At 50.2% G+C, this 11,411-nt stretch overlaps 1 protein-coding gene across 2 annotated transcripts; it reads left to right on the top strand.

Moving 5' to 3' along the window:
* The first annotated feature begins 3,445 nt into the window (after window positions 1-3,445).
* LOC119226373 (kinesin-like protein KIF2A) lies at window positions 3,446-11,411 on the top strand. Of its 2 annotated transcripts, none has more exons than XM_037484294.2 (21): window positions 3,446-3,660; window positions 4,375-4,469; window positions 4,872-4,991; window positions 5,210-5,264; window positions 5,365-5,484; window positions 5,869-5,969; window positions 6,057-6,152; window positions 6,270-6,324; window positions 6,403-6,565; window positions 6,647-6,737; window positions 6,818-6,881; window positions 6,965-7,056; window positions 7,594-7,736; window positions 7,819-8,023; window positions 8,627-8,737; window positions 8,827-8,894; window positions 8,969-9,058; window positions 9,702-9,846; window positions 10,230-10,331; window positions 10,415-10,550; window positions 10,903-11,411. In XM_037484294.2, exons 1-21 carry the CDS (start codon window positions 3,600-3,602, stop codon window positions 10,986-10,988), a joined length of 2,199 nt encoding a protein of 732 aa, XP_037340191.2. In that variant the 5' UTR covers window positions 3,446-3,599; the 3' UTR covers window positions 10,989-11,411. The 2 variants fall into 2 exon arrangements, with proteins under 2 accessions (XP_037340191.2, XP_037340190.2); XM_037484293.2 differs by having other exon boundaries at window positions 8,969-9,085.

Genomic DNA, 11,411 nt, shown 5'->3' with positions numbered 1-11,411 from the left:
CCAGAGGCTCCACAGAGGCTTCACAGAGGCTTCTCACATGCAGGCAGGTCAGTGACCTTGTGCCCAACACGGCATCCATATCTCATAAACAAGTGTTTCCTCACCAGCCGCTCTGTCGCTGTGCCGACTCACAGAAGCATTCGTCTTTTGTTAACCGGTTGTTTTGTGCATGAATAATAAACTTACACCATATTCTGCTTAAATCACACCGCTAGTGGAAACCTCTCTGCCTCCCTACGAAGACGCAGTTCACTTCACAGCAGCAACGCAGAAAGGCTTTGAAGCATTCACGGTCCCCAGAGGACGAACCCGAATCACTCGTTGGCCAATGAGCAAATGTTAGCATAGAACATGTTAGCATGCTAGCTACATTTCGAATAGCAAAGTACGAAAAAGCCGAGGCGTCTTTAAGCGGTGAATATCCGTCGTCTCTCGCTTCTCGTGTGCAGCAGTTTGTCAGGAGCCCTGAACGCCACACACACACACACACACACACACACACACACACACACACCCCGTGTGAAACATACGTTTTCAAATAAAAATCGACAAAAGAAATGTAATCTCTGGCAGCCGGCGAGGGGAAGTTGATTGTTTCCCGCTTGGCGACGCGTGTGACGGGTCCTGAATGGCGAGATAATGGCTTTAACGGCCTCATTGAAACACCTTAACAATCCTGCATCTTCTGACATATTTGTGTCTCATTACACCGTCACTGTCTGTACACGGAGGAAACACGATGTGAATGCTTCGCGGTGGTTGTCACGAGTAGCTCTCACCTGTCAATCAAGGAACACTCTCAGCAGGTCGGGGTGCATGTCAGAGTTCTGAGGTGAAGAATGAGAGAAGCTGTGGGGCGATTCTTAGTGCCGCACTTCAAAGTAAAAGCACCGTATCCCCGGAGAAGGCTCTCGCTCCTTAAACACTGCCCCCCCCCCCCCCCCCGTCTGTGCCCCTCCAATTAAAAAGGTCTCTGGCCTAGTTCTTGACAATCACTATAATGCTCTGCAGCTTCTTGGTCCCTTGTATGAATTCTAAATGATCTCATTTCACATGGGGTCGACCTACGCCATTACACAAGGACACTGTTTAGCTCCCTTCCATAGCCGCCGTGTTTTATGCCTAACAGAATGGTGCGTGAGGTTAACGACCAGCATAACTTTCTCTTTTTTTTAACATGAAATGACCTCAAGAGAAGAGAAACGATAACTCTGACTGCCAATGGACCCCTGGGGGGATGTTGCAGCTCCGCTGAGCAGGACTAAGGGCCCGTCGTTGCCAGAAACCATTACCCGCTGAGGACGCCGCACCGTGGAAATGAATTCAGTAAAATGGAGCGTAACTAGATTGCCTAAACCCCCCCCCCCCCCACACACACACCCCTGCCCCCCCCCCTCGCCCTTTGTCCTCGCAGAGCAGCGCTCGGACCTTTCGGCCTTGGACTGCAGAGCTTCGGGTTGGACAGTGACTATTAATTAGCGGCGGATGACATCTGCTCGGCGCGGGTCGTTTTTGGAGTCAAGCGCGCTGACTCCAGGAAGCTTCTTCACGCGCGAGTTTAAACTCGCGCATCGAAGCTCTCATTCAAGAACACGAGTGGGCTTCAGATGTGACAAGTGGAAGCGTCGGTTGTGCAGTGAAGGCTCCCCACTCAGCATCTGAGCATGATGCGTGTCTGTCGTGTGTAAACCTGGTGCGGCACCCTGCTGAGGTCACCCGGGTTCACCGCCGCGCCAGATCAGTCCGATATTCATACAACGTACCGACGCTCCGCTGATCTCAACCTGCACACGCCTGTGTGTGTGCGTGCGTGCGTGCGTGCGTGTGTGTTTACACACCCCTCCTTCCGCCGGTTAGAGCCGTCAATGCGGCTTCATGCCGTTACACGTCTGAGTGAAACTGCAGCAGAATGTTGAACGACAGGTGAGACGCATCACCTGACACGCAAACATACTAAAGGAAAGAGCCAAAGAGAGCGCTGGAAGAAGAGGGGGGGGGGGGGGATTTCTGAAAAGCCTTTCATTTCCATATGCAGTGTGTGTGCGGATCATGAATTAACCATGATGGAAAAACAGACCCTGGCAGTATCTGCACTACATGGAATATTGGTATGTAAAATAATGCGACTGATCCCCAGAAATACGCGAGTCGCTGATCTGGAGTCAGTCTCCTGCCAGACAAATTAGCCTCGAATGAGCAGTTTGCTTAAATGAAATCCTTTGAAAGAGGAAAAAACTGCACACAAAAGGAAATTCATTGTTACACTTTCATCAAATGACTTTCTCCAGGTTACACCCCCCCCCCCCCCCTTCAGTCACACAGCGAGGCCAAACACGCACTATGAAATGTTTCCATTAATCCAAAAGATTCCAAAGCAAAGAGAAATAAGCCCTCTCAAGTCTGACGAGAGGTGGGGGGGGGGGGGGGGGGGGGGTTGGGGGTTGGGGGGGGCTTCAGAAACGCCCATGAGAGACGGGATGACCGACCCCTCGGGGCCCAGAAGGCCTGCTGGTAATGAAGGAGTGTGACTAAGTTGTCGAGGCAGTTTTTTGTCATGTATTTGATGGGTGGTTGGTACACGTGGGAGGGGAGGGGGGGGGCATCTGTGGCCAGGCTTCTCCTCTACTGCCACCTGGTGTTCAGCAGGGTGTCACAACTCATTGGCTGGAGCTGCCTCTTCTCACCACAGTGTGTGTACAGTCAGGTTAAAGATGGTTGAAGAAAAAGGGGTCATTGATTAATCTAATAGTTCAAATTCAAGTTTTATACCGCTGAGGTTTGAAGAACCATTGATGCGATGAAACAAAGTTTCATTCTTTTTTATTACTGTCATCATAAACCCAAATGACAAACTTTGAACTTTCACTAAAGTCTTTGTTCTTCCCTCCTCACAGGTTCTTGTGGATGGAGTTTGTCCCTGCAGTGTTCCTGCTGTACACCTGGTGTACTACTCTGAATAATTGAATAATTTCTGTCGTAGGAGTTGAATTAAAAAATTCTAAACTGACTGGTTCATGTTGTTGCTGCAATTTCATAGTTTATTTTCACAAAATGTATTTTATTTTTGTATAGGAAAGTTGTTTGGTGTTATATTCATATGAATAAATACAAATTAATCAAATGTGTTGTCCTTGTTAAGGGCTGTTGACATGACAACTGTGACAGTAAGTTTAGACCAGTTTTCAGCGTGATTTTTAATATCGGTGGTAAACGCACAAATGTGGACGTCATTTCTTTTGAAACCTATAAAATGATGCCATAGCACAAAGTAGAGGACGACATTTTACCGTATTAAAAATCACGTTGATATGTGGTCTAAACATAGACGTCTTTTCAACGTCTACGAATAGATGTTGAAACAACTGCTCACTGTGTAGGGTTATATATTTATCCACTTCACGGCCTTCTACATGCGCATGCGCGGTGGCTCCCTCTCCTCATCTCCTCCTCTCCTCCTCTCCTCCTCTCTCCTCCCCATGACTGACTGACAGTGACCTCCGTTTCTGCAGCGGCGCACAACTTAAAGACAGCACGCAAACTGCCCTCACACACACACGCACACACACACACGCGCACACACACACAACCCGCCGGCAGAGATGGCCGGAATATTCGGGAAGATCTTCGTGGGCATTTACGTGGAGATAAAACGGAGCGACGGTACGTAGCTTAGCTCCGCACCCCGCTCTCCATCCGGCGGGTCCGGGTGGAGAGAAGCTAACGTCGGCGCCGTCTGTGCTAAGCTAGCGCGCCGCTACGGCATCGCCTCCCCGTTCAGCAGCACCGACGGAGGGACGCGGGGGGACAACGGACCACGGGATTGTAAACGTCCCGGTGACGTGTCCCGTCAGTCCGGCGGACTGTCGCCGGCTCGCCGGCCCCCGGTTGAGCGGGCACCGCCGGACGGGCGGGTCCGTCCACCTGTGCCGCCGCCCGGGCGCTAAAAAAAAACAAAAAAAAACGAAGAAGAAGAAAAATCCCCCCCCTTCCTCCCGCGTGCGGTGCCTCTCTCATCTTCATCACGCCCTGACCGCCTCCCGCAGACATGCATGCTATTACCGGCACTGCATCATCCGCCGGTGGCCTATGCATGGAGGGGGGGGGGGGGGGGGGTGATGGATGTCTGCATGCAGGGGCCCTCTCCCCCCCTCCTGCATACCGGCTCTAGTACACCGGTTATTACCTGGTGCTCCTCTCCCTCCATCACGAGCCACACCCATTAGCTGCAGCAGGTCTTCTCTCCCTGCGTGAGGTGGGGAGACGTGTTCGGTGGGGGGGGGGTGGCTGTGTTAATGTCTGCCTCCACACACACACACACGTATATATTACTATGTCCTGTAACCCAACGGTCCTGTACGTCCTCTCGCGCTGCAGGACGGATACACCAGGCCATGGTCACGTCCCTGCACGAGGACAACGACAGCGTGACGGTGGAGTGGATCGAGAACGGAGACACCAAAGGGAAAGAGGTACGACACTTCCTGCTTCACCTCCCCACTCGTGCTTGGATTAGACATACGTCCAAATACACGCAGGTAGTCGCCAGCAACGGGAAGAAAACCACACACTCATTATTGTACAGATGTGTCTATGTGCATAAAACCACTGCTCATCAGGAGTGAAACACGATGTCACTTCCTGTCTGACACAAAAATGCACCCTTCCATATTCCATGAAAAGCATTCCCTTTGCAGGGAGTCAGCATGCGTCCTTAAGTCCACCAAACTGTCTCCTAGTTGTATCCTCTGGCGTCCTCTCCGTCCTGCTGTTATCACATCTGGACACGCTGCCATGGCCTCCTCTGTTCTCGGGTCTCTTGCAAAACAGAAAGTGGTGATATTTCTGCATTTGTTTCTTTGTTTCCGCCTCAGATCGATCTGGAGAGCGTCTTTGCTATGAATCCAGATGTTGCTCCTGATGAGGAGATACCACAGAGTCCCGAACCTCCTCTTCCGCCCTCGAACGCCGCCAAAACCAGCAAACTCCCCAAGGTCTGTTTCCAGGCAGCATCTTCTCTCCTCCATGTTCATAGAAGAGAGCCGTGTTTGACTAGATTGTGAATAACTGAAATCACTTCACAGAGTGGAGGTCTGGGTCAATCTATAAGTTACTATAAGACATTACTATTAACGTTATCTACAGCGGTTGCAGCTGAACTCCTCTTTGACCTCTCGGGCTCCTGAACAATGTTTCATGTTTCTATTTTCAGACCAAACGGGTCACAGCCGCCTCGAAGGCTGAGAATCCTCCCCGAGAGAACAGAGGTATTTAACAGGATGCTTTCATCCACCTGCACGAGCAACACAACAAAAACACGCAATAAATGGAGGATCCTCATTGGCCGCCCCCCCCCCCCCCCCCCAGCTGCAGCAGTGGGAACGACCCGCGCCCGTCCCAGCCAGCACAGCCAGGCCGCGGAGCCGCCCCCCCCGGCCATCACCCCCCAGTCCGCCCTCAACCAGACGCTGCTGCAGCAGCAGAACGGTAACGTCGAGTCACGGCTCCACTGAGAAAGAACGAGGCGCATTAGGGGTGTGGCGTCATCGTCTGTCGCAGAGGTCACGACCCGGTGAGGTCACGCTGCCGCACAGCTGCTGGGCCGTCAAAGGCTCTTTTCAGGGTCGTTTTTTTTTTTTGCTGAGTCGGAATGAATGCACGCCACTGTGGGAGCGAAATACGGATCCAATATTCAACGGGACTTTTGACGAACTGTGGTGATTTCCATGCTCACATTAAACCCTCCCTCTGGTATCACGGGACGTACCTGCAGCCTGACGTCCTACACGTCGAGCTGCTTCACTCAAAGACACACTTTCTCATTCTCATTCTCATTCGTCAGCTGCGATTATTTTTGCTCGTCTTTTCCAGCACGGAAGAAATCCAACTGTGTGAAGGAAGTTGAGAAACTGCAGGAGAAACGAGAGAAGAGACGACTTCAGCAACAAGAGCTCAGAGAGAAGAGGGCTCAGGTGAGGGCACACACACACACACACACACACACACACACACACACGGTGCGTTTCATTCGATACTTTGCCGTTTCGGCTCCGTTTCAGGAGGTGGACGTCCAGCTACCAAACTATGAAATCATGTGTATGATCAGAGACTTCAGAGCCAGTCTGGACTACCGGCCCTTAACCGGCAACGATCTGGTGAGTCATCGCCCCCCCCCCCCCCCACGTGCACGAGGAGCTGGAACGAGAACATACGTGTGAGAAGTCGCGTTCTCTGACCGAGGAGATGAGCTGCTAAACGTGATGTCGTTTCAGATCGAGGAGCACAGGATTTGTGTGTGTGTGCGCGCGCGGCCCCTCAATAAGAAAGGTGAGCGCCGCTCTACAGGCCGCACGCCCCCCCCCCCCCCCCCTTTGGTCCCGCCGTCAAACGTCAATGTCTCCGCAGAGCTGACCACCAAGGACTTGGACGTGATCACCATCCCCAGTAAGGACGTGGTGATGGTCCACGAGCCCAAGCAGAAGGTGGACCTGACCCGCTACCTGGAGAACCAGACCTTCAGATTCGACTACGCCTTCGATGAGAACTCCACCAATGAAATGGTGTACAGGTAACGTGTTGCGTTAGAAGGGAGAGAGACGGAGCAGAAGAGCCCGGCTCTCCTCCACACGCTGTGCTCTTCCTCCGCCAGGTTCACGGCTCAGCCGCTGGTGGAGACCATCTTCGAGCGCGGGATGGCGACCTGCTTCGCTTACGGGCAAACAGGAAGCGGGAAAACACACGTGAGCGCGTCGACCCGATGGGAGTTTGTGGTTTCAATGCTTTTCGGCGCTCATGTTCTGACCCACACGTCCCCTTTCAGACGATGGGGGGCGACTTCTCAGGAAAGAACCAGGACTGCTCCAAGGGGATCTACGCTCTCTCTGGTCGGTTTCTCCCACGACGTCTCTGTCGCTGGTTACTGCGTCCGACTCGATTCAAGTCTCTTTGTTTTTCTCTCCTTGTGCAGCCAGAGATGTTTTTCTCATGATAAAGAAGCCAAATTACAAGAAGTTGGACCTTCAAATCTTTGCTACATTTTTTGAGATTTACAGCGGGAAGGCAAGTGTCTTTTGAACCCGATCAGCGTTGAATTCATTTGATGAGCGGAGTGAGTTTGTGTTGCCTCCCTTTAATGGAAAAGTTATGAGACAATGTTCATCAAGCAGAAGGAAAAGTAGTATTTAATAAGTGAAGAGGAGTGATTGGAGATGCAGGATATTCGTCTGGATTGACAGGTTTCTACATGAGAAGCCAAATGCTTGTCAATCACTGTGTAGCCCCGCCCCTAAGCGCACCAATGAACCATCATTCACTAAATGAACACCATGCTGCATTGAAGACTTGAAACTAGAGCTTGATCCATAGACTCCATAGTGTTTACAATGTTTACTGGGGGAATAAATCAAGAGAGAAATAAAGTAATCACGTAACACGTGAAGCTTTACAAAAGTTTCCGCTTCACAGGAAAAATATGTAGTAATTTTGCCTTAATCGTGTGTAGTTCCTATTCGCTTCTATTAATAGTTATTTACTTATTCTGTCCCTGTCTGCTCCCCTCTGGGAATCAACGAAGGCTAATCTTATTTTATCATCAAGGTGTTCGATCTACTAAACCGCAAAGCCAAGTTACGGGTCCTGGAGGACGGGAAGCAGCAGGTGCAGGTGGTGGGGCTGCAGGAGAAGGAGGTCAAGTGCACAGAGGACGTCCTCAAGCTCATCGAAGTGGGAAACAGCTGCAGGTTAGGACGCCGTGGTTTGACTCGAAAGACGGAACATTAGTGGGTTCCGGTTCCTGCGTGATGAGCCTCGTGTCTCCTCCAGGACCTCCGGTCAGACCTCGGCCAACGCTCACTCCTCTCGGAGCCACGCCGTCTTCCAGATCATTCTCCGCCGGCGGGGGAAGATGCACGGGAAGTTCTCCCTCATCGACCTGGCGGGGAACGAGAGAGGGGCGGACACGTCGAGCGCCGACCGCCAGACCCGCCTGGAAGGAGCCGAGATCAACAAGAGCCTGCTGGCGCTGAAGGTAGATAATAAATGTTGAATGTTAATGTAAATGTTATATATAAATGTTAAAAGTTATATATAAATGTTAAATCTCAATCTAAATGTTAAATCTAAATCTAAATTTTAAATCTAAATTTACATTTACATTTAACATTTATTATTTAACAACTTTGTGTTACTGACAAACATTGTACTTGGAAAAGTTGTTGCATGTATTTACATGATTTTGTCTCTAAATGTTTGAAAAAGTGACGTGAATATTGTCCTGCGTTTTTATTCATATGATAACGCTAAATGTACGAAAACTGGGCAGGATTTTAGAAAAACATTTTACAAACGGCGCCCCATAGTGGTGGGACTGGGGGGCTCTTCAGCAGGGGGGTTCTGGGCCTTTGACCCGCCACAGTCTGCTCTACCACAGATTAAAGTAATTTATCAAAAATCTGAAAAGGTGCATTTTGAGGAGTCTGTGTACTCAGAAGGCTCTGAATGTAATAAATTAATTTACTATGATAAAAAAAAACTATTTCACTCAGTTTGTCAAATAATGATTCTGATAATAATGTGGTTCTTTACGAGTTGTTCCTCAACACAACCCCTCGTGGTGTCTGTCTCTCTGCAGGAGTGCATCCGAGCGCTGGGCCTGAACAAACCTCACACTCCGTTCAGAGCCAGCAAGTTGACCCAAGTGCTGCGTGACTCCTTCATAGGAGAAAACTCCAGAACCTGCATGGTGAGACCGGAGCAGAGCCGCGTGGACCTGGGTGCAGGCGGATGTTCTATTGAAAACATGAACGCGTCTCTCACTGTTCCCCTGTGCAGATTGCAACCATCTCTCCTGGGATGGCGTCGTGTGAGAACACTTTGAACACGCTGAGATACGCCAACAGGTAAAACACCTGCTTTCCTTCACCTGATTTTGAGCTCCACTAAACACCCTGACGCCATCGTCTCCTGTTTCCAGAGTGAAGGAGTTTGGGATAAGTCCTTCCGACATTCCGTTCTCCCAGAGCGGCGGTGGGGGGAGTCGCTCCGAGCTCTCTCCTTCTTACGAGTATGATCCATTTACACCACGTCACAAGCAAGTCTCCGCCACGTGGCCTTTTGGTTGAATAGTAACCCCCCAGTCACTTAGAGCTGTAGACATACCTGTCAGTCCCAGGCTCACACTCACACGTCCTTCTGGTCAATAAACCAATGAGAGGACCCAACAACGACTGCATCCACTCCATCAGAGCTCCTCCTCTGAGCTGCATCCAAACACAACATCAACATGCTCCCAGCATGCATCATTTCCTCCAGTTTGACCTAGTTTTTGTCCTAACGGGGGGGTCTGTTTCTGGGCTTTACCCTTTTAAAAGTGTAACTTGGTATTCAGTTTAATATAGAGGACAATTAATCATCATTAATCCCTTTTTTTTGTTCATTTTGCATCAACGTTTTGTATTAATGTTGAACTGCTTTTATTTTTCCAGGCTTTATTTCTCCTCCACCTGCATGCAGTCAGTCAGTCTGTGTGATGTCCTCTTGTGGCACGTGTAGAGCATTCCCCCCCCCCCCCCCCCCCCCCCGCAACATGTGTGCACACGGCATGCAGCCCCCCCCCCCCGCAACATGTGTGCACACGGCATGCATCCCCCCCCCAGCTACGCAACACACCTCAGCAGTAGCTGCAATAGTCCTGTTGTTGTTTTAAGGGTGAAGGGACTCACAGTGGACCCCGAGGCAGAGATGGACATCCTGCAGGGGGGGCACGCCAACCAGCTGGAGGTGCTGGAGGCCCAGTGGGGGGTCGGGAGTTCTCCGCAGAGAGACGACCTGAAGCTGCTGTGTGAACAGAACGTAAGTTCTGCTCTACACTCACCTGTGGACCGGCCCTTAAAGTGAAAGGTTCTGGGTTCTGTAAAGAGGGAAGAAGACGCTCGCAATCAGCCAATCACTGAGGTCCAGATCTACCTCAGTAATGAAAAACTCTTTAAAGGGTGGAGGTGAAGCAGCACCTATCACATATCTACACAGGACCAAAGATGTTAATGATTTAATGGTTTACTGGAGTAGTGAAAGGATTTGTTTTCAACGATCACATTTAGAATGTCAACTATCTCCATAATCCCTGAACTCCCTCCGTTTTCGTGGATTCAAGATATTTGAGGATGTCCTCGATGGGACATTTTCAGAGTGAACTGATGGATGAACTGATTGATTATCCGTGGTGTTCGCTGCAGGAGGAGGAGGTTTCCCCGCAGCTCTTCACCTTCCATGAAGCCGTCTCCCAGCTGGTGGAGATGGAGGAGCAGGTTCTGGAGGACCACAGGGCCGTTTTCCAGGTATTGTGAATAACAAAGTGTGTAAAATGAAAATGCCAACGCTACAGTACAGAACAACAAAAGTCTTCAAACTGTCCTCACAGGAGTCCATCCGCTGGCTGGAGGACGAGAAGGTGCTGTTGGAAATGACGGAGGAGGTGGACTACGACGTGGAGTCATTCGCCACCCAACTAGAACAAATCCTGGACCAGAAGATCGACATTCTCACCGAGCTGAGAGGTAAAGACCATTCGCCCGGTCGGTAAATGTCGATTCCCTCTTCCAGACATCAAGCGCACCGGGTCGCACCTCGTAACATTTACACTGTACTTAAAGTCACTGTGAGGGACTTTGAACTGGTTACGAACCAGTGTAACTTCATAAAGACCTGCCTCAGTAAACGAGACCATCACAGAGAAGATGGTCTGATGGTCTACATGGTTCTTCTTGATGACGTCATCACGCAGGTTCACCAGAACCTCCTTCAGCTCAGAGCCCTGCAGAGACCAGCCCAGCGTGACTTCAGCAGTAAACGTAGTTACATTCCACCACTGGTGACCCTTACCTGTGACATGGTTCTCTCTCCTTTCAGATAAAGTCAAGTCGTTCCGTTCCACCCTCCAGGAAGAGGAGCAAGCGAGCAAACAGATCACCCCCAAGAGGCCTCGCGCACTATAGACACGCTTCAAATAGATATTTCCCTGTAACATTGACTCGAGAAAGATCAAATCCTGCCGCTGAGGAGCTCCAGAGGTGAATTTACAACTTCCTGTCTTCTGTGCGTGTGGTCTGTCCTCCACCTCTTTGCTGTACAGGCTGCCGTCGCGTCCCATCATGCATCAGTGCATCTGTAAGGCCAGAGAGCCGTCTCTGCGCTCCCATCCTCCTGTGAAGTGTGTTTACAAGGTTTTGTACGTGTGAAACGTCACAAGTGCTTCATTATTTAAAAAAAGAAGAAAAAAAGGTGAACAACTATTTGTTTTGAATACATTTTTATAGAGTCAACTCACAGCTTATCCTCACTTTGGCCAATTTTATAAACAATTTTTGCCATTTTGTGCAATATTAGGAGGATTTTACTCCAGTCCCCCCCCCCCCCCC

This window comes from Pungitius pungitius, chromosome 18 (genome assembly GCF_949316345.1).
Source record: "Pungitius pungitius chromosome 18, fPunPun2.1, whole genome shotgun sequence".
In the NCBI taxonomy this organism is placed as follows: Eukaryota; Metazoa; Chordata; class Actinopteri; order Perciformes; family Gasterosteidae; genus Pungitius; species Pungitius pungitius.
The sequence above is the reverse complement of the archived record's forward strand: the minus strand, read 5'-3'. Positions and strand labels throughout refer to the sequence as shown.